Source organism: Talpa occidentalis, unplaced genomic scaffold, assembly GCF_014898055.3.
Source record: "Talpa occidentalis isolate TD23 unplaced genomic scaffold, MPIMG_talOcc4v2.1 talOcc4.12, whole genome shotgun sequence".
NCBI classification, from domain to species: Eukaryota; Metazoa; Chordata; class Mammalia; order Eulipotyphla; family Talpidae; genus Talpa; species Talpa occidentalis.
The window spans coordinates 56,073,662-56,099,685 of NW_023601212.1; the positions used below are offsets into that span (position 1 = coordinate 56,073,662).

At 39.8% G+C, this 26,024-nt stretch overlaps 1 protein-coding gene and 1 long non-coding RNA gene across 10 annotated transcripts in view; one reads left to right on the forward strand and one right to left on the reverse strand.

Annotated features, from left to right (window-relative positions):
• Positions 1 to 4,488: 4,488 nt before the first annotated feature.
• RASAL2 (RAS protein activator like 2) overlaps positions 4,489 to 26,024 on the reverse strand; it is a 321,407-nt gene continuing 299,871 nt past the window's right edge. For 4 of the 8 annotated variants that reach the window (XM_054693446.1, XM_037506412.2, XM_037506410.2 and 1 more), the window contains 5 exons: positions 14,193 to 14,327; positions 12,043 to 12,245; positions 10,780 to 10,867; positions 7,737 to 7,767; positions 4,489 to 5,462 (listed from right to left, as the gene is read on the reverse strand). In XM_054693446.1, the coding sequence (XP_054549421.1) occupies positions 5,320 to 5,462; positions 7,737 to 7,767; positions 10,780 to 10,867; positions 12,043 to 12,245; positions 14,193 to 14,327 (600 nt within the window). In that variant the 3' untranslated portion in view covers positions 4,489 to 5,319. The remainder of the gene's footprint in view (positions 5,463 to 7,736; positions 7,768 to 10,779; positions 10,868 to 12,042; positions 12,246 to 14,192; positions 14,328 to 26,024) is intronic. The other 4 variants (XM_054693448.1, XM_054693447.1, XM_037506406.2 and 1 more) reach the window with 1 other exon arrangement.
• The window catches only part of LOC119241247 (uncharacterized), a 42,762-nt gene continuing 38,328 nt past the window's right edge, over positions 21,591 to 26,024 (forward strand). For both annotated transcript variants that reach the window (XR_008551145.1, XR_005124282.2), the window contains exon 1: positions 21,591 to 21,820. This is a non-coding gene — a long non-coding RNA (uncharacterized LOC119241247). The remainder of the gene's footprint in view (positions 21,821 to 26,024) is intronic.

The following is a 26,024-nucleotide window of genomic DNA, read 5'->3' on the forward strand; positions in this document are numbered from 1 at the left end:
GCTTTAAAAATAAAATCAAATCTTGGGTTTTGTTTTTCTAAGGTGTATTTCTCTTTCATGAAATAAAAAATAAATTATTTAGAGCTATCATTGTAAAATAGTCATGTGTATTAACACACTCTCATTAAGGCCCTGGAGATGAAAAACAAAATCAAATTTAGAAGGTAAATTCCTCACAGGTGTGACTCGGGTTAATGTGCTGCTGTCAGTTTGCGTTAATTTTAATGTAACTAGGAAATGTCGAAGCACCAGTCAACATTTAACCTTTCCTATTTTAATCAGCATTGCTGTGGGACAGTGGTCATTTAATTAATAAGTATTTGAAACTTCTGGTGAACTGGGAATTGAAATTTTTCCCTTAGGAGTTTAGAAATGACATAAATATGATATTTATACATAAATATTTGTAACCCCCCCATCAAACTTTGGAGGCCTCTAAAACATAGCTTCTGTAGAAATCTCCCTACAATAACAGATAAATATGGTTTCAAGTCCCAAGTTAAAAAAATTTCCTAGAGAAAAACAAGGACATTTGAGTGAAAAGTTAAGAACTGAGTAGGAAATTAAATTAAAACACCCGCTCAAATGTGGACAGAACCCACCCACCACTCTGATTTCTCCTTGGGTGGCTCACCATATTTCCAAATCTTGCTGGGCTGGTACCTGAGGATGAACTGATCAGAAACCAAAGCTACTTTCTGGATCCTACTTGCAGATCAGTGATATTCAACTTGCTTTCTATGACCCCTCCATCGCATCAGTAATGATATCTAGGGACTTGAGACAAAGTCAAACCAAACCAATTTCAAGTAATCTTAACATATATACATATAACACATATGGTACATTTTAAAGAAGAAAGAACCACTGTTATAAAACCTAACAAATATGAGCATAGAATCTAAAATACTCAAGAAAGTATGGGAATCACTGCTCTAATAAACTGAATTCACATTCAGAAAGAGGAAGCCCCAGGAATCATGAGTTTGGTGTGGTTGTGCATGTGTTGTCCACAGAAACTGCCTTTCCATATGTATTATCTGTGTACTTTAAGAGCAGGCAAAGGACATCTTCCTGTTTCCTTGAGCCTTTGAGCTACTGAGAACAGCTGCTATATATTAGTCTCCTTTTGGATCATGCATCTTTCCCAGGTTCTTTCACTCCTGAAGATATTTATTTTATCTCATGCAAATTTCATCACTTTGTCCTTCCTAAACTCAAGAGCATTCATAACTGGGTCATGGGAACAAGAGAATGCTTCTAGAACTAACAACAATCACTCAAACATGAAAAGAGATTCTATTTAAAATTCAACACTTCAACATATCTTGCTTAAAAGAAACCCCAACCTAGTAAAATAGGTCCTTTCAATGGACATGTTGATAAAAGCAAAAGTATCCCAAATTCTTGACCTCCAGGTAGAGGGGCTGGGAAGGCAACTATTTGCTGCTGAGGCAAGCAAGAGCTTTCACTACTGGGCCAGGAAAAGTGGAAAGGAATGGAAAAGAGGCCTTTTGGCTTTCCACAATTCGTAGGAGAAGGTATTCTCAAAAGGCGTAGCTGGAAATGCTCTGAAGCTGTAGTATGGGCTCTGGAGCTGATAAGTCAGGCTCAGGGTACAAGTCTAGTCTGGGGTCAAGCTTAGGGCTCAGGATCACAGAGCATTTATGCAATCCTCAAAAGGATTCCTTCCCAGAGCTCAGTCCCACAAAGAGCCTTCTCTGGTACTCCAAACTTGGTAACTGTAACTCAATCTAGATGGAAGACAAAAGAAGTACTAATACAAACTCACTTGCTGGCAATTGTTTTGCTCTAGCACTTTCAAACCATAACTGCTTTCTCTCCAGTGCACCTGGGAGGACAGTGAAAGCCAAGTGTCAGAGAACTAGATTCATAAAGACTGTAAACAGACTAAGATGTGTAAAGCTTTATATCAAAATCAAGCTAATTCTCAAGGCCTACAGCAGTTGCAGACAAGAAATCCAAGCTTTTTCTTCACTGTCCAACACCATTACAGGGGAAGGTGGGAACAGACCAGAGAAAGCTAATTCTGACAAACTTGATACCAACTTGAAAAAAAAGCAAAAAGCCATGGCAGCATAATTGCTTTATTTTACTACCCTTCTCTTTCCAACACAGGGCTCCAGACCCACCAGGAACACAGTTAAGTGCTCAAGTGTTTGTTAGTTATCTTGTTATAATCTCCCCTTTGCATGGCTTATAGTGCTGAGACTTAGGGAACAGGATAACCTGATGAAAAATAGAACTCTTTTTTGCTGCTTCCACCCAGAAAGCTTATTGCTCCAGTGATATGAAAGGGGAATATGAAGCTCTTTTCCTAAATCCCACCAACATTGTCTTTCTACATGGCCATGGCTGGTTGTCAGTTAGATAAACACTTTGCAATCATTTCACCTGGATTCCAAATTCCACTCAACCTATGTCCATGCTGTAGCCCACAATGTGGTGACATGTTGTGTGGAAGAAGGAATGTGAGACATGGCTATCTCAGTCCACCTGCTTTTCTTCAATCACTCAACTCCTCCCAGCAAAACAGGTATGCACCTACAGAAACTGAATAAGTACCAATTAAGCTATACCTCTGTAAACATCATCAACTATTGAGGCCTTTTTTTTGTACTTAAAAAAACTCTCAAAATAAATTCCATGAATTGCAGTGTTCGCTAAAGAAATACTCAGAAAAATATGTAGACAGGAGCAGGCTCAAAGGAAAATCTAAAACTTAACAACTGGCAATAATTCTGAACTCGTATCTTTTTTTTCCCCCTCTTTGTCCAAGATAACCTGATAATAGAGGGCTGCGTAATTTTCCCAAACATCTTGGGTATTTAATTTTCCAAAGCAGGTATCCCATGAGGAACTCTCACAACACAAGATGTCTTGCATCTATCAAAAACATTTTGACTTTTTGTGTCTCTCCCAAGGCCCTGATAGAGGTAAGTTTATCAGTTCTCTGAAATTCCAAAACTCAGTGCAGGACATGATCCACATTACATACTTAAGTCACTGAAATGGACAATTCTTTACCAGGTTCTCTAGGGCATGATTGAAGGCTTTTATAGAGAATGAATTAAACACGGCTAGAGCCAAGAATAGCCACAACCAAGGACATATCCACGCTTACATTCCTTCCCCCTACTTCAGAATTGGTAAATTTTTTTTTTCTATTAAAATAAGTGATTTGACCACAGAGTGTCCTCAGCTTGGAGGGAAGAGATAAGAATTTGTAAAATAACTACCAACGGTCAAGAAAATATATAAGTAGCCAAACATTTGGGCAAGAAGGCCACAGCTCAGATAAGCACAAGGGGCAGCTCGTGTTTTAGATCTTGACTGGCAGAAAGAGGGAGTATTGTAATAGCTTGTGGGCCATGGTGAGGCTACTGACATCCCATCTGAGAGAGAGCAGCACTCAGGGGGAAGGACACAAGCCTGGGCCTGCATCATCGTAAAAGGGAGTCTCTCTGGGCTTGAAGTCTCTCTGGGCTTCACTCAAAAGAGGATGCAATAAATGTTCTCTTGTCCTTTGTAAATACTCTGTTCTGTGGAGACAACTCACTTCATACTTACGGCTTCCTCAGGTCTTTTTGTTTTTTTCTCTCTCCTTTCCTTTTAAAAAATTTCCTTGAAGTTCATAAATTAAAATAAACATCATTAACTTATTTAAGAAATGTGGCTTTCTCAATATAAACAACTGCTTAGATCTTAAAGAGAGTCAAAACCCTTCCAACACTGCCATCTGACAGCATAGAAGGAGTGGACTTTTTCCATTTGTGCTGTTCTATGTACACATGTGAGTATATATGTATATATATATTTGTATATATAATGTCTGTTTAACATGAAACATCCCATAAGGATAAGGATAAGGAAGAAGACACTTCACACTTCTGGAAAAAAAAAAAAAGGAAATAAATTCACTCCCATGACTTTTCTTGTACGACGATGAAGTCAAAAACCATGATGGGTAGACTGGGTAATTACGGCCAAATCTACTAAGAGCATGGAATGGGCTGTCCTCACACTTTCAGTTTTCTTTATTTTCATAGGAGTGATTTCACTTTTAAGAGAGCAACGTTTCAGATTTGGATTTCCTTTCCAAATTTTACTGAGAGGACTAGTGGGAGAAGCAATTTAAAAATTAAAGATTGAGATAAAATTACCCTGCCCAGAGAATTGCTAGTACAATGGATATAATCTTTATTCCCAAATAAAAGTTATAACTTACAAATATAAAAAAACAATTTTTAATAGGAAATTTCCAGAGATTCCTGCTATGGTATGGTTAGCCCTTTTCTGTGTGGAAGAAAGGGTGTTTGTTTAGATGGCTGGGGACAGCGTGCTGGAATAACCTCTCCAGGGGAAGGTAACCCTGTTGGTGATGACTGGCCCTAGCGTGGAGAGGAAGGACAGAGGCTGTGTGAGGGTGGAGATGGTATGCAGAGACACATTTATAGTTTTGTAAACTCTAAAGAGGAAAATAAGCACACCCTTTATCACAACTGGGGTGAAAAAAAAAAGCCCCTTATCTAAAATGGAAAATTCCCATCTGCTATAGACAGAAGGAAATAAACATCAACAGGAGTTCAATAGAAATTACTCCTAAAGTCCAATTTTGATACAACAGCTCTTATCCGTGTCCTTTGAAAAAGTATGTTCCCACATCGGATTAGTTGTCCACCCAGAACCAGCCTTGGGAGATCAATGGGATAAATTCTGCTTGGATCTTGGGATTTCATGTTTTCCTAAGGGGCAAGGGAACCAGGGTGGGGTTTTTCAATGGGCAGATGAATCCCTGAACAATTCCTCCTGACGATGTCCTATTGCACTCCCTGTGCTCCTATCACACAGACACTTGGTCTCTAACTACTAAACCCTGGGCCCATTCTCACTCACACACAGTTCCTACTTTTCCTCCTCTAACAACTGCAGTGCTTTCAACAAGAGGAAAACAATAATAAAAATAGCAATAATTAAAAAGGTAATCTACATTATTAACTTCCTTTTGGTATATTACAGTGGTATTTTCTGTACATGGCCCAGAACTAAGTTCCCTATGTACACAGAGACATGGGGGGAAGCATCGACCTTGAAGTCTCAGCCTTATGCCCTGAAAGACAAAAGTTCCTTTCTTCATTCAAGAGTTTCTCGCCACACTGCTGTGTTGAAGTAGCAAACATTCTGTAAACCTGGTGGGGTAGGGTAAGGGCAGGGGATAGGAGAGCGGGGACATTTCCTTCTGTCTCCTCCCACAGTCTGTCTATCCACGAAGCCCGTCAGCAGCTGCTGTTTTTGAATTCACCATTCTCCGTGATGGAAAGCTTGGTGGGGTTGGTGGGGGAGATGCCATTGCGGACCTGCATGCTGTACCGCTCCTTCACTTGGGTCAGCGCGCTCATCAGTCTGGTGTTGGCAGAATCCAGGGACACGATCCGTTTTTCCTACAACACACCAATCATGGCTTTATTCAGGTAACATGCAGAAAATCGCCCCTTCATACTCTTTCTTTACCGAGTGACTGCTCTAATGCTTTCTGTCAAACAGCAGTATGTGTGATGCTTCCCAGACAAATGGAACGTCTCTGCCTCTTTCTGCACACGGGTCCAGTCTGGCTTCCGGAGCCCAGCAGGGCTCTGTTTGCTCTTTTAACTTTCAGCATAGTAGGTTTGTTATTAACAATCCCTTGGGACACTAGGAGGTCATGTAAAATGACACCATGTGTTATTTCCAACTAGGCAACAGAGGTGTCAAGCTACCTTACTGCAGTAAGTTCTTTTGGTCAATATGAAAACACGGAAATACGGTGGCAAAGAAAGAAGCACCAGAGGTTTCATTTCACACAGGAGAAGTGCACGTGATCTATGGGTTCTCAGTCCCCAAAGAGGGCACATCAATCAATCACATTTGGAAAGAAGGCACATTGTGCTCAAAACTAAAACAATACATGGTGGCAGTTTATAGTCACCAACAAAGTGAGGATGCAACAGCAAGGGGTGGGGGAAGCAGCCACAAGCTCAGACCAAGGAATTATTTGAATACGGGGAGGGAGATGTGCCGAAGGGGGATGCCATAAACAAAACACATGAAAACAAACAGAGAACACAAGCTCCTTGACTCATTCCAGCTCAGAGTTACTCCGGGGAAGCTACCCAAGGAGGAGACTGCTTTCATTTTAATTTTGAGTATCTGAAAAAAAAAAAAAATGCTTTCGAACCAATGTTTTGCAACCAAAGATTGTTGAATCTCCTCTCCAAAAAAAGGGGGGGAGGGCCAAAAATTGACAATCTGAAGGAAAGCAGGTTCATCTAAATAAAAAAAGAGATCATCCCATCAAGATAATATTGGTCTCACAAAGATTAGGCAAACCCTAATCTTAGCTTCAGCAGCTAAGTCACTCAAAACCTTCCCAATATGAAGTTATTTTTCAGGGACTAGTTAAGCCCAAGAAGGACCATCTAACCCATGCCCATGAAGCTAAAAAAGAAAATAGCATGTGAGGAACAATCCTCAAAGCCAACAAGAGCTTTCCTATCCTGGGTTTTTTCATCAGTCCAAGGAAAGCATGGTAAGGCTTAATCACTGCAGGTTCAGAGGGGACTAGGAGGACAGGGGCTCTGATGCTGAGCCTTGCCCTCAAAGCAATGGCTCTGCACCATCATTGAGCAGTGATTCCCCTCAGTCACTTTGTTCTGCTGGGAAACATGCCCCAGGAGGATGCAGAGAGGTCACTGCTCAGGGGAGAATTCAGGTAAAAGCAGATACAGCAATGAGCAATACTTCCCTTTAATCTCTGACTTTGGGAATGGGGCTGGGACCTGGAGAAGCAGTGCTGGTGGTTATAGTTTCAAAAGCATGAACGAAAATGAGCTCACACTTGTTATTATCATTTACAAAAAGTCTTCCTTTCCTGATGGAGAACTCAGTGGTAAGATACACAAAATCAGCATTATTAACTCACCATTCATCTGTTAAAAGATACCTTTTACTTTGGGAAGGTAACTTGTTTTAAAGACAAGCAAAGCTTAAAAAAAGATCTGCAAGTCTTTAAAAAATAATTTAAAAAATTATAGCCAATGGGGGGCTTACTGGAGATAGTAATTGTAGATCTTTAAAAAGCTAATTGGTGAGTGGTTACTAGAAAAGAGATGTTTCCTCGCCATGTTTAGGAATGCTCTCTAAACAGAAAAATGGGTAAGTTCTGAAATTATTAAAAAAAAAGAAAAGATAATTTAGTATTAGGATAAATTATAAGGTCCCAAATACTAAGGAATTCAGGATTGTCTAGGTTTCATAAAAAAATATGCATTCACAAAAAATTATTTAATTTTTAAAGGATCAAAAAGAAGGCTAAGAATGATCGTAATTATTTGCTGTCTGTAAGAAAAACAACTGAAGCCAAGCAACCCCCCCTACTGAACAGTGATATTTTCCAAATGAAGAAACTCCCTTTTGTCATCCCCCCCACTGCCAACCTCTCAAAATAAAACAAAAAGTAAAACAAAAATAATCAAATAGGGACTTCGGAAAGTCAACTTCAGTTGGCAAAAGGTACTCTCCTATTTCGATTCTGCCTGGATTGAAAGGCAAAACAATCTAGTTCATGCCTGACAGAAAGGATTTCAAGTGTGGGGAGCAGGAGCTGGAATGTGTAGGAGGCCAGTGCACTGGGCCAGGGCTGGGAACTGCTCAGCTAGAGAACGGACAGGTTTACTTGCCTGTTTGAATAATCTCATCTCCATTTATGACCTGTAATTTAACACAGCGGAGATATCACTTGCAACAGTAACTAGGCAGCTGCTTTGCTTCTCAAAGGAAGAAGCCCTTCTCTGTTCTCCATCTGAGACACATGGAGGGATGCTAGGGGGTGGGAGGTGGCACCTGGACTGATGGTTAAGAAATAGTCCTGTGGCACCATCAGCAGGACCCCATAGCTCTGCAACAAGGCCCAGGGCAGGTGATTCTGCCCACATCAGTGGAACACTCATCTCTCCCAGCTCCAGCTAGAAAGCATGAACTGACTCTAGGAGATAAAGAGGCTAAGTTGAGGGATGAGCCTTTTCTACAGGGCACAGGACTGTTGCGAGAGATGAAAATCGCTCACTAGGCACCTGGCTGTAGTGTTTTGGAAAAGGCAGATCTCAACTCTAGTTTAAAGAAAGCAACTGTATTCTTTATTCTTCTGTATTTCTGAAGTTATTTTTCACTACCAGTGATCCCAAGGCAGATGTCAGGGACATCAAAACATGGGTTACCTCGTTGGGAGGCTCTCAACTCCAAATATACCTTCATCTTATTGAATGATACTAGAGGGTGCTCTGCTCCCTCAAACATTTAAGACCTAAGATTTGTCCTTACAAGGGAAAGGATCTGATACAAAAAGTTATTCACTACAAAGGATGCCAAAGGATATTCAAGTCATTTGCTATAATAAGATTTCAATGTTTCAGTAAGATGACAGCTGGAGCTGGGAAACCTTCCTTTTAAGGAGACTATAATTTTCTAAAAAAACCCCTATCTTTGGTGTTTATGATTTGTGCTATGCATGGTGCATTGGATTTCAAAATGAGGTACAGAAGATCCTCCAATAATTTTTTAGGGATCTAGAGTGGGCCTCTGGCAGAATAATTTATTATACAGTAATGTCTATGTTTGAATAAGTAGTTTGTCCTAGTTAGTCAATCTTGGTATGATATGATTCATTAGTTGAGAGTGACTCTTGTAGGGGAGTGGTCAGTAAGGAACCACTGGAAATTGATCTTCATAGGTTTATTTATTATTTACTTATGTAAGTAAATAATTTATATGGAAGATGCCTCTGGTTCCACCAATACAGTTTAGGGAATCAAATCATTTGAAAACCACTGCCTTAAAGTTTAGACCCAAAATGGTGTCTAGTTTAGCCAGACCACAAATCTGATACTGGATAATTCTTTGAGGGAATGCTGATACCCTCTGGGTTAACAGAGAGAATGTCCTTACTTTACAGACTTTTGAGTCCTGGTAAATCAGATTTTTCCTCCCTTGCTTTCCCTCCTGTGACTATGAGGGCTGCTTCACACACCTCAGTCACCTCGCAGTTGGTATCAAAATAGGGTAGGGATGGGTTTGGAATCTTCTGAAACTAATGATGATGCTGTCTTGACAGGCACCAGGAAGCAAACATTGTAAACACTAGACATACCCAAGCTCCCTTTGCTTAAGATGGACAGTTTTAGACTTGCTGAAATTATTTAAAGGTTCTGCTTTTATTTCGTTAGAACCAAAATCTCTCTTGGTATGGTTATTAAAAGGACTCTTAGTATTTTTTATTGTTAATTTGGAAATCCAAAAGTGAAAACTTATCAACAACTAGTTTCCCTGACTAAATTGCCTTATTTATCCAGGTTGATTCTCTTAGGACTTGAATGATTTTTTAAAGTATGTATAGCGACATGGACTTGTATCTGTTACCCTTTTCTCACCCTATTTGGGGACACAGAGAAAGGTTTAAAACAGGACTTAGTAAGGTAATTACAGTGATATTTCTTCTTCTGATTCTCAGGAGTTCTAAATATCCTGAATCTATAGAGTTCAGGAGTCCAATATATTCTGCTCTGCCAATGACAGAGCACCATGACTCCCACTCAACGTCCAAGTCCAGAGTGTCTAAAGGAGTCGGAAGCCCATGAAGCACTCTTCCTATCGCTAAGCTTTCAACCTCACTCCCAATTCCTCTGAAGGATAACCCCCCTCCCACATTAACCCTGTAAGGAAACTAGACTAGAGGTCTAAGTGCATGTTTAAGAACATGGGGGATTCCAACATAACATGATGACTGGCTAATAGGCAGAGAAGAAAGTAGAGCAGAGAGTCTTTGCACCCATCTTTATTTCATAGCTTAGGTATATGGTATGATATTTAGTGGGGAGGGATGCAAACCTGGATGGCTTGTCTCAGGGAGGTAATACATTCAGTAGCTAAACTGGCCACATCAATACTGCCCCTGCTCTTGTTATTTGTCTCTAAGATATATAACCATATTGTGCATTGGTAAAAGTAATTAGAAACATTTCCTGCCTACTGAATTGACTCTGATCATTGACATGTCCCCATGAGCTGCTCTTGATAGTCATCACCCCATCAGTGTCCCAGGTATAAACTACATTTGAGCGGGGGGCCCAGGTTTTAATTTCATCAACATTTGCTTGTTTTGAGTTCCATCAAAAGAGGCTCTCTCTAAGCACAGTGCCAACAAAGAAGGGCAGCCAAGAGAATTCCAAGCATCACTGCCAAACCCTGAAACCAAAAGAATAACATGGAAAGATACCTTCTACAGCCCTGTCTTCCCCATAGTTCCCCTACTGTCTGGGGCTAGAGGCTGATGGCACAGTGGACGTGACTGACAAGACCGTGAACATCACAGCCAAGCAATGGTCAGTGGAGGTCACAAGCCAGACACATGCAGTGTACTTTTCACAGTTACCCTTTCAGAAAAAGTCCTCCTTTCCATGAGGAAAGAAGTAAACCCCATCATGCACTAGGTTTAGATTTGTCAAGCAACTGCACTAAGCACACTAATACTTTGCTGGTTTAACAGACTTGTCACCAGTAAGTAAAGGAAAAATAATAGAGGTCACATCTTAATCTTTAAAAGTTAATGCCTAAAGTTTTCCAATGACTCGATTTCCAGTAGGTGCCCTAGCATTTGCAAAGGGTGGGAAGTCAGGGAATAGCAGTTATGACAAACAAGTGTGTTCTACTAGATCCAAACCTGCTTACCTGGGCATCAATTATTTTCTGCTTTGCATCAATAACTGCTTGCATCTCGGCATGATCCTTTTTCAATTCTTCTTCCACAGCCATTAGCCTAGAATGGGGCAGGAAGGAGATAGCAACATCTTCAAAGAGAGAGCTAGCTAATGCAGGGAAGGAACTCAAAACTCAATGTAGGTCAGTATTTCTACTGCCTCCCAAGAAAACATCTGTGGCAGAATCCCCTGCATTTCCATCCCCTTTGGAACAGTACTTCCATAATCACCTCCTGCCTCTCCTCCATCAGATCTCTCCTCAATACAACCTGTTTTACCTTAAAATATCAAATTGACCAACAAAAACAAATAACCCTTTTAATCTCAAGTTACCTTGTAACAGCTATCTACCCTTGCTCCCTGCCCCCCAGAACAACAGTTTAATAAAAGATACTCTATACTTACTGGGTCTGCTTTCTTTCTCATCCACTGTTCACATCTTCACCATTTGATGTTTAATTCTCTGAACCTGTTCTAAAATTACCTCCACACTCCTAAAACAATAAGCCTTTTCTGTTTTCAATTTACTTGACCTGCACAAAGCCACTGGACAAGAGAATTGTCAAATGACAATACTGGAGCAGAGTCCTTATGAGCTTGGACTCTGCAGGTTCATAGTCTGGCTTCAAATCCTGCCTATACCACTTGGGCAAGTGACTTAATGAGTTTGTTGGCCTGTTTCTCTATTTGTAAAATGAGAATGATAATGCCTATTTCAAAGGTTGGCATTAAACAAATTATCATTACTAGATTAAACAAATTATTATTGTAAAGTACTTAGGAAAGGACTTGCTTGGAGTAAACATGCTCCCTCAGGCTCCCTCAGGCTCCCTAAGTATCCTTAACACTCTCGGTTCTTTGGTGCTAAAGAAAGCCAACAGAACTTCCTTCCACTTCTCTGGACTCACTAGCTAAGTTAGTCCTGGACCGGATATAACAACTTAAATGTTGCAGACCCAGTTCTCTACTATTTCTCAAGTAACTCACTAAGTTTTTACTTTTTCTAATTGCTATGAGGAAAGGAAAACAGACTACTTCTATCTTCCAAGGAAGTGCACGCAGGCCTCACATTTAGAAAATTTTAAGAGGGATAGCCAGTCTCACATTTGTACCAAGTGCCAAAAGCATACATGGAGTTGAAAATGGCTCTTGCTGCCATTCCTTTAGAACTCTTTATCACCTTCTCACTTCCTTGTACCTAGAAGTTGCCCACACCACCATATGATCCTCAAACCTGCTGATGATGCTCTTCATCTGGCTGTCTTTCTCCTCCTGCTGCCTACGCAGCCGCTCCTCACTGTCCTCCAACCGGGCCTTGTACTCCAGCAGCAGCTTCTGCATCTGCTGCTCCTGCACCAGCAGCCGGCGTTCATACTCCTCCAGCCGCCGGCTGGACACCCTCAGGCGCTCCTTCAGCTTTGTGATTTCCTGTTCATACTAGAGCAGAGGAGAAGAGGCAGCAAAGACAAGGAGAGAAAACTCGAGTTACACTGGTTTTAAAAATAGGTGAGTTGCTTTTTCTGTGAAGAAACCCTAAGTAATGCAGCTGGAGGTTGTCTGATCTGCCATTCCATATGCTGCCAATGTTCTTTAAAATTATCAACAGGCATAATGTTAAGGGAGCTCTGCCCACCTCCTAAAATTACATATTTAATCTTAACTTGGCATTCCAAATATATATTTTTGTCTCTCTCTCCACATTAAACTACCAGTTGCTGCAAGTCACATCCAATCTGTGATTATATCAAATGGGAGCAAGAAAAAAAAGATCAAACACTCAGAAACCTGACAAATCACTTAAAATAAGCCAAAGCCAGTTGTCTACAAGAGAAAATTTCTGTATCATCATCTGCACTGTAGGATTTCTGACATATCTTGGTTCATCAATCTGCCACTCCTTCACTCTACCTGAAGCCTTTTAAAGAACAGGCAACATTAATGTTAAGCCACTAACTCAAAAATAGAATTTTAGGGGAGAGCAGGCTATTGCTGTTTTCCCATACCTAGGAAATATTCAGGTCACAAGCACAAAGCAAAGACCTACAAGCTCTCCAAGGATGATTAATATTGCCGTTTGGCCCATTTTCATGATGTGGTTCATTGCCCAATTTGGTACTGCTTGCAGGAACATATGTTTGTTTTCTCACTAAAGCTTTATATAAATTTATATAAACTAACACTTCATAAGAAATTTTCACTAAAGTTTTATATAATTTAATGGTTACAGGGCCCTTTCTTGTACTGAAGTGGCTATATTTGGGGCCTGAGTACTAGAATGTCAATTTTTCTAGGTGGAAAGAAAAGTATTAGCTTTTTTTGTGATGGGATCCTTAAGTCCATTAGGAATTAATGACAAATTTGTATGCTGCTTTGTAAAATGCAGTCTATTTTCACATTATCTCATTTAATTGACAACTTGACAGCTAGCTTCTGCTTATCCAACACCATAATCCCAAACTGCACCTGTTAATCCAGCAAGTGAAAAATGACAATTTTTATGACACTATGAAGAGGTAGAGTGTATCAATAAGCAGAGTTTAGGTTTGTACTGATAAGTAGAAGTGTCTTATCTGGTTATTAATAAAATGAGGTAATGCCATACATAATGTCAAAGTTCCTGCTTGATAATAGTTTTTGATGTCAATTTTACGTTTTATAAAAATAAATGAAACAAGAGTGCCTTTTAAAACATATCTATAGGGCTAGAAGTTCTTTATTCAGAAAAGGCAACAACGAAAAAGACAAAATACTAAGACATAGGAAGGAAGTCTAGTTCAAGGATAATTGTGGTCTTGGTTGAAGACTATCAATTACTTTTTTAAAAAGATTTATTTATTTGTACAAGAACTAGGGTACAAGCCAGAGGTGTGGGGGTGAGAAGATTCACCAGAGACAGAATGGGGAAGAGAACAGGCAGACTGACTGAAATACACTGCTGAGGGGAGCAGTGGGCGAGTCAGGAGAGGTCTGCTGCACCATGTGGGTAGCTCCCTGGCCAGGGATAGAACTCGTGCTGCACTGGCTGTGGATAGCTTCATAGGTTGCGTCTTAACCCCTTGCATCACCAGGGAGGCCCTCAATTATTTTTTAAAAACATTAAATATTCATCCAAAATAACAAGAAATGAATAGCAAAGTATTCTTCAAATTTGGCCAACTTACATAAACAGAATTAGAGCTACCCCTCCTCCCTCAGCTTGATGAATGTTTCCTGTTTATTTTCACATATAGACATGGCTGAGCTTTTATACAGATATATAGTTGATGGTTAATACAAGAGGTGGAGCTGAAGTTGGAGGGAGAGATTATGCTCTTGGGCTAGGCAACTTTTTGGTGGCCTATCACTGTCGGAGTTATATGTCACAAAAGACAGATTAGGTTCTACCTTTTCAGCATGCTTGGCTTCATCTTGATTTTGTTCAGTTTCTTCCACATCCTCTTCATACTGCCCATTGTTCAGAACCCAAGCTGCTGTCCTCTCTACTGGGGACATTGTGGCAGAGTCCACAGGTGACTGAACCTGCATCAGAAACACTTATTAGCATCTCCCAAAATACCTCAACCACTATGTTTCACAAAGAGAAGTATTCTTAGAAGACATAACTTTGTCATCAACACTATGCAGCCTAAGAAATATTTTATGAATGCCAGGGTTGGGTGGGGAAATAAATCATTTGTATAAAAATAAACTATTCTGAATATCTGTTAGACTGCATCACACCCAAGAAACCCCCATTTTTACCCTCCAAAGACAGCCATAATTATTCATCTGTCCAGTAGTTCAAATTACCTAATAAAATTACAATGACAGAAAGGGGAAAGAAAACACAACTTAATGATTGATTGCTCAGTTAAGGGCATGTCTGTTTCACCCAAAGATGATCAGGAACAAGGAACTAATTAATGCTGAATTAATGCTGAACAAATTCAAAAGACAGCTATTTATATATCATAAAACCAACTTCTTAGTTTTCACATTAATAGTTTAGAGAAAAGTAAGTGTAATTGGTCATTTTTATAGAGCATTGACTTCTTGATGGATTAAGACCACACTCAGAAGTTCTGTATTTTAGAACTGTTTCTTTTCTTTTTTAAAAGATTTATTTTTATTTATTTAGGCAAGGAAGAACTGGGGTATAGGCCACAGGTGTGGGGGGTGAGAGGACTCACCAAAGACAGAGAAGCAGAACAGGCAGATCTACTGAAATACACTGTTGAGGGGGAGCAGCAGGCAAGACAGGAGAGGAAAAGGGGAAATGGGGAGGTTCCAGATTCCTTGCCCCTACCCCTCCAAGGGAGGGTAGAGCTGAGTAGCTTTTATCTTGATTTTGATTTTACTCTTTTCATCCCAGACTTGTCTGGCTGTTTCTGACCCTTTTCTATGGGTCCCTGCTGGAATGTGCCCTAGACTTGTGGCAGGCTTTTGGGTCTTCTTTTGGGCCAATCCTGTTTGGGTGGACATTTACCCATGCTGAGATGGGTAACTTCGGGTGCTTGATTTGGAAATTATATTCTTTGTTTTTTCTGTATGGCACACTAATTGTATGTAAGTTCTTCCATTAAAGGTCTATATATTTTGTCTTGATGTAGTGGATGACAGAACCTATTTAGAGCAGGTAGGTTTGGGGGTTCTGGGGTGCACCTCTCCCTGCCCTTTAACAAAGTCTGTTGCGCCATGTGGATTAGCTCCCTAATGGGGATGGAACTCAAGCAGCAGTGGCTGGCAATAGCTTGATAGCACTAAGATTTTAACAGTTGCACCACCAGGGAGGCCCAAGAAGAGTTTCTTGATGGAACACAGGATCAATACAAGGAAGACTGGATAGTCTAAGAGATATTTCTATTTGATTAGGATAGCTAGCTAAACTGCCCTTTCCAAGCAATTAAGAATTCAGTTTTAAGAATTCTGTAAGGCAATAAGAATTCTTGCCTTGAGTAGCTATTCTGTTGTTTAAATTAAATTACTTAATCTGTTAAATACTCTTCCTATCTACTGAAAAGAGACACTACCCCTATCACCATCATCTTCTGTTCTGGCCATCTTCTAGGGAGTCGTAAAGATTGACTAAGATAATGTATATGAAAGGCCTTTGGAAAATACAGAGTACTACTGAGCTTAGATGTTATTATTAGAATATTTCACTGAACATTACTATTATGTTAGAGCATTGGACATTAGTGCTTTCTCAACAAGGAAGATGTGCCGGAAATGCACAATATCCTCACCACCACCTCCTATCTCCTCCAACCCTGGTCTGCCTGAAGGATGAAGGAAGGAATAAACTTTGTGAGTTAGTCTTCTATTTTGAGGACCAATACTTTATACATCTCATAATTGAACAGAATTTTCTCTCTCATGCAGAGCAGTATACATCATTCTGGAATAGTACCCATTTAAACTCTAAATAAATAGAAATTTTAGAAGAAAATGCATATGCTGACTTTGAGTCTTAGAAAAACTAGATCAAAAGATTCATGCAGAAACTAACACATTACCAAAAATTGGCTGGGAGAGACTTCAAAAAATATATATACAGAGGGTACTTCTTAAAGGTTTGAAGAACCTGGTTTTGGTTGATTTACAAATACATCACACTATATATCAACAAAAAGTGGCTGCATGCCTGAGGCACACACAATTGTGAATGAATTTCTAGAAATTCTTTCCTTAAAACCATTCTCTCCATTGTATAAAGAAACATGTAAACATGTCTTAAACTGCAGTACCCTCAGTTCTTCAAAGCTCATCTCCATCTCTACTAGTTGTATTTCTTACACTTCATTCATGTATCACTTTCATTATCTTTGTTACAGCTTATCTCTGATATATTACTATCTTTTTTTAATTAAAGATTTATTATTCATTTATGCATACAAGAACTGGAGCACAGTCCAGAGATGCAGGGCAGGGTGGTGGTGAGAGGATTCACCAGAGACAGAGTGAAGAACAGAACAGGCAGACTGGGGCCTCACTGGTGGCACAGGGATTAAAGACAGTGCTATCAAGCTATCCCTATCCACTGCAGCACAAGTTCTATCCCGGCCAGGTAGGAAGCAACCCATATGGTGCAGCAGACCTCTCCTGTCGTGCCCGCTGCTCCCCTCAGCAGTGTGTTTCAGTAGATCTGCCTGTTTTGCTCCCCCAGTCTCCCTGGTGAATCCTCTCACCCCCTGTACGTCTAGCTTGTACCCCAATTCTTATATGCATAAATAAAATAAATCTTTAAGGAATAAAAAAAGAACAGGCAGACTGACTGAATTACACTGCTAAGGGGAGCAGCGGGCAAGGCAGGAGAGGTCTCCTATGCTGTGTGGGTAGCTCCCTGGCTGGCCAGGGATTGAACTCATGCTGCAGAGGCTGCGGGACAGCTTCATAGCTCTGTGCTTAACCCCTTGCACCACCAGGGAGTCACTATTACTATCTTTTTAAGCCAACTTTTCCAGTTAGCTAAATTCTTATGCTAAATAATACCAGTAAAATCATGTTTGATGTTATATATATCTTCTTTATTGATACACATTTATATTAATAGTTATATTTTTTCTTTTCCCTTTTAAAAAGTTATCTTATCCTAATATGTGTTAAAATAATTACATGATTAATTAAATAAATATTCTGTATACTGAGTATCACACTTTGGGAGCAATGGCCTACTATAGGAATCAGTATCATCTATAAAAGGAAGATAATAATTATGGACCTCCCTGGTGGTGCAAGTGGTTAAGATGCAACCTCCAGAGTTGTCTGCAGCTACTGTAGCACGAGTTCGATCCCAGCCAGGGAGCTGACCCACATGGCGCAGCAGACCTCTCCTGGCTTGCCCTCTGCTCCCCTCAGCAGTGTATTTCGGTCAATCTGCCTGTTCTGTTCCTCACTCTGTCTCTGGTGAATCCTCACATCCCCCGCATCTCTGGCCTGTACCCCAGCTCTTATGCGCATAAATAAATAAATAAATCTTTTAAAAAAAGGAAGATAATAATTACATGAAAAGTTATTACGAGAAACAAATGAGTGAGCATCAAAAGCACTTGGTAGACTTCCAGTTTCTCTCTCTCTCTCTCTCTCCCCCCCTCCTTTCAACCTCCCTCTCTCTTTCTTCCTCCCTCCATCTACTGGATTTTATTTAATTTTCTTCTTTTTTAAAGAATTATTTATTTATGCACGCAAGAGCTGGGGTACAGGCCAGAGATGTGGGGGGTGAGAGGATTCACCAGAGACAGAGTGGGGAACAGAACAGGCAGACTGAATGAAACACACTGCTAAGGGAAGCAGTGGATGAGACAGGAGAGGTCTGCTGCGCCATGTGGGTTGCTCCCTGGTGGTCGGGGATCGAACTCATGCTGCAGAGGCTGCAGATTGCTTCATAGTGTGGTGTTTAGCCCCTTGCACCACCAGGGAGGCCCATCTACTGGATTTTAAAGGCAGAGCACAAAAAATTATTTTAGTGTTGGTAATGAAAATTAATAAAGGGGTTTAGGTTATTATTTGATACATGTATACCTGAAAGGCAAAAAAGAATGTGCCCTGGGTCATAAAAATTAATATAAAGTCAATGTTTAGGGAGACAAATGCTTTTCAAATTTTACAATATTATTGCTTTAGCACAGTGCGCAGAGGAAAACTGCTTTTCTGTGAAACCAGAATTTTCTATTCAATTACTGTTTGAAATAAAGATACTAAAACTAGTAACAAGTTGACTATTTGGTATTTATTACTTCAAGGCCGCTAACTCAAATAGGTTTCTGCTTTATATAGTTAACAAGATGCGATTTCACTGAACCTTCTTTCCCTGTGATTTGTTATTGATAACTATTTTATTGAGGGCTTTTAAATGCAATGCAAACTAATGGAATTCCTCAGAACACGCCAAGGAGGATCTTAACTCCTAAAAGCTTATTAAAAACAACAACAGAAATCCTGGGGCAATCTAGGTTTTAATTGTTAAGTGAGAAGCCCTAAAAACAAAGTACTAACCATTATTAGTCAGAAGGACTAACAATGTCCAATGAATTAGGTAAGACTGTACAATCAGAACTGGCATTTGGGCCTGCTCTTATTTTACTGGTTGAATCTGATTTTCAATCACTTCCTAATATACAGCAGCACACTGCATGGCATATGGTAGGTCAGTGACTGTTGAAAAAAATACATCAGACCAATTATAACTATTGTTTGTATTCATGATACAGTCTTTACATACTTATAAAAAGATGGGAAAGTAATATTGAACAAATCAAATATAGTTATTGTGCTAGATTGGAAGAAACTAGAGATAATTTTGTTTCAAAGTTATTTTTTATTATAACATGGTCTTCATATGAGATAATTATATGTCTCAGACATATTCTCTATTGGTCTTATGTGTGTTGGTCTTATTTCCCAGTTAGGTTGCCAATGCTTGAGGGACTGTAACATATATAATTTTTTGCATGGTAGTGCCTAGTTAAATGAATAATACATGTGCAACAAAATATTACTTGTTTATCAATATTCTGGATACTCTTTGGAATTCATTGCTAAAGGATAATTTATTACTTAGAGAAGGATACTTGGTGTTTTTCCTCTAATCCTCTGGAAGTGTTTCAAAGGCTTTTCCTCAATGCTGATTCCATCTTTATAAGCTGGATAGGTAACCAAATTTATTACCTGTACTTTATAAAAGTAAAAGAATTTGAGAAAAGAGGTTGGTAAGTGGTTCATATCCAATCTTGCTTAGCTATAGCCTTAGGAAGGGTGTTTATATTCACTGACTTTCAAAAGGATTGTAACAGGGTGGTCCCCAGGAAAGGGGGAGATTCCAGGTTCCCTGCCCTACCCAAATGGAGGGTGGAGCTGAGCAGGGAGAGAAGAAGCTGAAGAGGAGACTGAGGAAGGAAGCAGGATGGAGCCAGAAGGAGACCTGGAGGAGGCGCATGGAGCCTAGAGACACGTGAAGAAACTGCGCTTGTCTTTTGGTCGTGGACTGGGTGACACAGATGTGGGTGAGAACCGTGGGGAGGTGACAATGGTGGTTTTTGTCTTGATTTTGATTTTGCTCCTTTCCTTCCAGACTTGTCTGGTTATTTCTGATCCTTTTCTGTGGGTCCCCACTGGAAGATGCTTTAGACTTGTGGCAGGCTTTGAGGTCTTGCTCTGGGCCAATCCCATTTGGATGGACTTTTACCTATGAGGAGATGGGTAACTTTGGGTGCTTGATTTAGAAACTATATTCTTTGCCTTTCTTGCATTGTTTCCTAATTGTATTAAAGTTCCTTCCCATTAAAGTCTCATATGTTTTGTGTTGATGTGGCGGATGGCAGAACCCATTTAGAATAGGCAGGACCATGGGTTTTGGGTTGCCCTCTCCCTGCCCTGTAACAGGATCATTAAAGAAAATGAAGTGTGAAAAGAAAAAGGAACAGGAATTCCCATTAGGAATTTCTCTATTTTGAGTGTCCGGTTTCTCTGGGAAAAAGAACAATGCTTTAGGGCAAAAGGGTCCAACAGCAGTTTTACTGACCCAACAGTTAGTCATAGCTTGGCTGTGCTGAGGGCAATTGAGGACAATTCTGTTCCCTGTTCCTTGCTAGTATTTACAAGCTATAAACAAGACTTGTTGGTTTCGGTTCTTTATAGTCTGAAATATTCAGGTTCCTATATCTGAATAATATGTGTGATAGCAACACCAAAGAAAAGGTTAAGTAAATTATTAAGTAAATGCTAAGAGTCCTTGAAGAAGTTAATTAGGAGGGTTCAACAAACCCAAATGCGAAAACTGTAGCACCATTCCAATAGGCCTGCCAAATACCTACCTTCAAAGACCCTCTTCAAATTTAAATTTCTAAGGTTAGGTAACATGCTGAATCTAACAACTCATATTTTGTAAGTAATGTAAAGAAAACTCAAAATGTGAGGCCAGAGAACGTGATACATGAAAACAAAATTGTAAAACTGTATACCTGAAATTTACACAGTGCCTTAAACCAATGTTACCACAATAAAACACACACACACACAGAAAAGAAAATGGAGAGGAAAATGAAAAAAAAAAATCCAAAAAGAGACAGAAATGTGTAAAAAAGATCGGGACAATTTCCTAAGAAACAATTCTCTGTAACTTGTTTCACTAGGATTTTACTTATTTCCTCCTCACTAGATGAAGCAGACTGAAGCCAGTCACGCTGCCAGCAATGGCTGAGCCTTTGTGCTAAGATACAAATGGAATTTGCATGGGACAAAGCTACCGATAATTACAGTCGCCTACAGAATAATTCCCACAAAGAAATCCTCTAGTTTTGGGGAGAGAAGAATTCCCAACACAATTTGCAATTAAAATATGTAAAGGAATTTGCCTTAAAAATGTGCTGATTATACAGAACTTCAGAAGCAGCATGGGCAATGCGAAAAGCAAGCAAAAAACAGAAAATTAAGGGAAAAATTAAAATAAGTCAAGAAGAATAAACCTCCTGCACAGAAAGTCAGTTTAGAAAAACCAGAAACTTGAGCAAAGTACAATGACGGCACCCAAAACACATAAATAAAGATAAATAGTTAAAATTTGGCTAGGACATCTACTCATAGTTGTGGCTCATCATGTGAGAAATCTTTATTTCTATTTTTCCTTTATTGAGGTAACATTGGTTACAACACTTCATATGATTTAGGGGAATAGGTTCACACCTCCTCAGATGTATGTTAACACCCTTCCCCCACCATCCAAGCACTGATAGTCCTTTACTCTAGCCCACTGTGCCCCCTCCCTCCTTTGTTCCAACCCATCCCCCCTCCCCCAGTAGCCTCACTTCTGGTTGCTTGGAGACTGTATGCATTTCCACCTCTATCCATCTAGCCTTCTAGTCACTCAAAGGCATGTGTACCAAGCTTTATAGTTTCCTACAGGAGAAATACTAAGAATGACAACTGGTTCCAGACAATCACATAAAAAGCCTTTTTAATTTATAGTATTAATAAACAATCAGTCTGAGTCGCAGGCCCTGGGAATTGAGAACTACCTGACACCAGAGTAATGGGCAGTAAGTATAAGTAGAAGAAAAAAATTTAATTCCTCTTTTCTGTCTAGAGCTGGACCTAAGTCAATTTCTGAAAAGTAGGTGAAGGGTGCTTTCCTGTCCCTCTCTGCCAATCTGGCAAACGTCTCTAACTTGCTACCTCAACCTCAGGGCCTTCAGGTTTGCATCCACCAAATATTCCATCTTAAAATTGCTTATTTTTTCATCTCTTCCCTGTAAGTGCATTAATATTCTGAAAGCAGTTGATCTCAACTAGATGTTAACATAAAAGCAATATATGGAAACTAATTCAAACTAAGGTATGACTGATAAGCATCCTAACATACCAGTTAAATGGATATAGATGAGATAAAAAGAAAAGTATCTCAATATGTATCTTCTTTTCACTTTTCTTTAAATAAAAATGCTTATTAAGTCAAATGAATTGGTGAAAACTCGGAGACTATTAACAAAATAAAAATGAAAAATTTAAGGCTGAAAAAAGGTTTATTTCTTAAAAAAGAATGACTAGCTAGGAGTTGTGCCCCAGAAACCTGTTAGTGATAATGTTAGGGGGAAAAGGATGTCCCAAAGCAAATTCCATATAGGCTTTGTGGACTCCACCCCCACACCAGGTCAAAGCCAAAGACACTGGGAACTCCAAATCCCATCACCACCAAAGGGAAGGTGGCTGGCACCTGATACAAAAGGCAGACACGTGGGCTTTGGGGATCCCCCATTTTGGCTCTCCACCAGCTCGCAGCGTCCGGCCAGCTCTGAGAGTGACTTTGGGTTTCCAGGTCGTCGGATCGGGTAGGACGCATTAAAGACTTTATTTCCCTATTTTCTCCCTGAGTTGTACATTTTCCTTATTTCTTTTTCTCTTGTAAATAAACCTTTTATTAACCCTTTTGTGTGTGTCTGTAGTAGAGTATTCATAAGTCCTTTTAAAGCGTGCGGGTGAGGACCCACAGCCAGGAACCCGTTTAATATCGGGGTTGCTCTATAACAATAAAAGCTAGGTTATGCACACTTTTCATTCCTTCCACTACTTCTGTATATAGGATTATGTAAATGTTCTAATTTTTGTTAAAACTATCAGTGTAGGGGTAAGGGTCTCTGATTATAACAAAGTGGAGGCAGAAGCAAACAAATCATTAAATACCCACCTTAAAAATGCAAATATATTAAAAAGCTAGATTGGGGTTTTACTGCAGTTTTTTCAAAAGGAATTGTCACTGAACCCTTCTAATCACAAAGTTCTGTAGTGCTTATAAGTAGATTAGGTTTCAAACGTTTCCTAGGAAAAAAGTCTTTTTTTTAGATGAAAGTAAGATGTATCTATACATATATATATAAAACACACACACACATTCATAAAGTTATATGTTTGTTTCAATCACAAAGTATGCATTGGTGTCTCAAAATTTAATCTGTAAAAAAGAAATGATTAAATTATTGGGAAACCTTAGCCAAAAAAAAAAGTTTTGGAAATCTTCTGTTAAGATTACTTGTGAGACAAACTGGGTTTGCCCATGTAAATGTTATAGAGCAACCCCGATATTAAACGGGTTCCTGGCTGTGGGTCCTCACCCGCGCGCTTTAAAGGGACTTATGAATACTCTACTACAGACACACGCAAAAGGGTTAATAAAAGGTTTATTTACAAGAGAAAAAGAAATAAGGAAAATGTACAACTCAGGGAGAAAATAGGGAAATAAAGTCTTTAATGCGTCCTACCCGATCCGACGACCTGGAAACCCCAAAGTCACTCTCAGAGCTAGACAGACGCCGCAAGCTGGCCGAGGGCCCCAAAATGGAGAGAGAGCCCCCAAAGCCCACGTGTCTGCCTTTTGTATCCACCTGGCTGCTTAACCCCACCCTCAGGTCCCAGCCACCTTCCCTTTGGTGGTGATGGGATTTGGAGTTCCCAGTGTCTTTGGCTTTGACCTGGGGTGGGGGTGGAGTCCACAAAGCCTGTATGGAATTTGCTTTGGGACTGCCTTTTCCCCCTAACAATTCCCCCCTTTCACTTTTTGCCACCATTTCCATGGTGATGAAGATCAAATATATGGAGGTTGGGATGCAGTCTCAGATGAACGTTTTGTCAGGTTCCAGTGTGAAAGAAAACCAGTCTCTCCAGGTATTTGTCCATTGTGGAAAGCAAAAGTCCTCCACTCCAGGAAAAAATAGTTCATCAGTTTAAGCCAAAAAAAAATCTGGAGGCGTTAGCCAAAACAAGTCAGCAGATATGTAAAAATTTCAGGAAAAAAAAATCTTAAAATGGTTCAACTGATGTAAAAACACAAATTTTAACCTCTCAGTATCTGGTATGTATGTAAATTGTCAATGGTGATTGTCACCTTGTAATATTGTATAATTCAATTGTTTCACATCTACAGAAATTGTTTCTGGAAATATAGGGAAAAAAGGTCTCAACAGATTCCTATTGATGGAACTGTTGAGAGTAAAACTTTCTTACAAAGGACTCAATAGACCTGGAAATACACCTGACATTTAATAAGGTTTCTTTGACATAATACTGGAACTTTTTTTTTTATGCATTCTGTCCTGAATCCACGAAATTTTTGTTTTGTTTTGTTTTGTTTTGACTAACCAGGATCTGCAGAAAGGTTGTAATTTTTTTCCAGCAAAGCTAACTTGTCACATTTTCTCTCCCCTTGATACCAACACAGCATACAAATAGTGGTAGTAATTTTTGCTACTTATTTCAGAGTCTGTTTTTGCATAACTTCCATAGGGATTTTGTCTGTTTTAACGAAAATTGGACGCAAGTTTGATTGTGTGGCTTTGTGTGGAGTTCTTCCAAAAAGTTGAAAAAGAGCTGAACCAAGAAGAGGAGAACCTGTTTGCCTTGTTTGTAGGGTTCCAGAGACCTCCAAAGAAGGTGAGGAAGCTTGCCTCCATTGGCAGGACTGGACAACCCGGCCAACGAAAATGCCCTGGTACCCTCGAGAAGAGGAAAGCCCAGGTGGAGTCTGATGAGACCAACTTTATACCTGAAGCCTACATTGACTGGATGCCGCCGGTTCGCTCTGATCCTGTATGGAATATTTCAACAAAGCCAGCTAAAATTGCTGTTAGTTATTTCTACTCTGTGATTTTATGCAAAAATAGAAAAAATGGTTTAAAAGTAAATTTAGTTTGCAAACTTTTGCTATGCTGTTAAAAGTTTGGGATCAAGGTTGAGAAAATTTGTGTTTTACATCAGTTGAACCATTTTAACATTTTTTAACTGTGATTTTGATATATTTGCTGTCTTGTTTTAGCCAATGCTCCAAATTTTTTTCTTTTGGCTTGGATAATGGACTATTTTTAAGTAATGAAACTGTCATACTGGACATTCATAGACAATGCTGCTGACTAATTGTTGCTTCTCTTACACACATTGTAACCCTAAAAAAGACTGTCTCCTAAGACTACACCCTGAGATTGTGCCACCATAGATATGGTGGAATAAAAATTAAAAGGGGGATTGTAACAGGGTGGTCCCCAGGAAAGGGGGAGGTTCCCTGCCCCACCCAAGGGAGGGTGGAGCTGAGCAGGAAGAGGAGAAGCAGAAGAAGAGACTGAGGAAGGAAGCAGGATGGAGCCAGGAGACCTGGAGGAGACGCATGGAGCCTAGAAACACGTAAAGAAACTGCGCTTGTCTTTTGGTCGTGGACTGGGTGACACAGATGTGGGTGAGACCTGTGTGGAGGTGACAATGGCAGCTTTTATCTTGATGTTGATTTTGCTCTTTTCCTTCCGGGCTTGTCCAGTTGTTTGTGACCCTTTTCTGTGGGTCCCCACTGGAAGATGTTTTAGACTTGTGGTAGACTTTGGGGCCTTGTTCTGGGCCGATCCCATATGGATGGACTTTTACCCACGAGGGGACGGGTAACTTTGGGTGCTTCATTTAGAAACTAGACTCTTTGCCTTACCTGTATTGTTTCCTAGTTTAATTAAAGTTCCTTCCCATTAAAGTCTCCTATGTTTTGTGTTGATGCGGCGGATGGCAGAACCCATTTAGAATAGGCAGGTTTGTGGGGGTCTGGGGTGCCCCTCTCCCTGTCCTATAACATAAATAGTACTACAAGAGATTTTTTAAATGTTTAGAATGTTTGTCAACCACCTGTGTTTCTGTCTTTTTACCATTTGCCTTTATCTTGCCTCTACAGATGTTCAGTTGTTTATTTTTCTAACCATTTCCAGGAAAAGACCCATG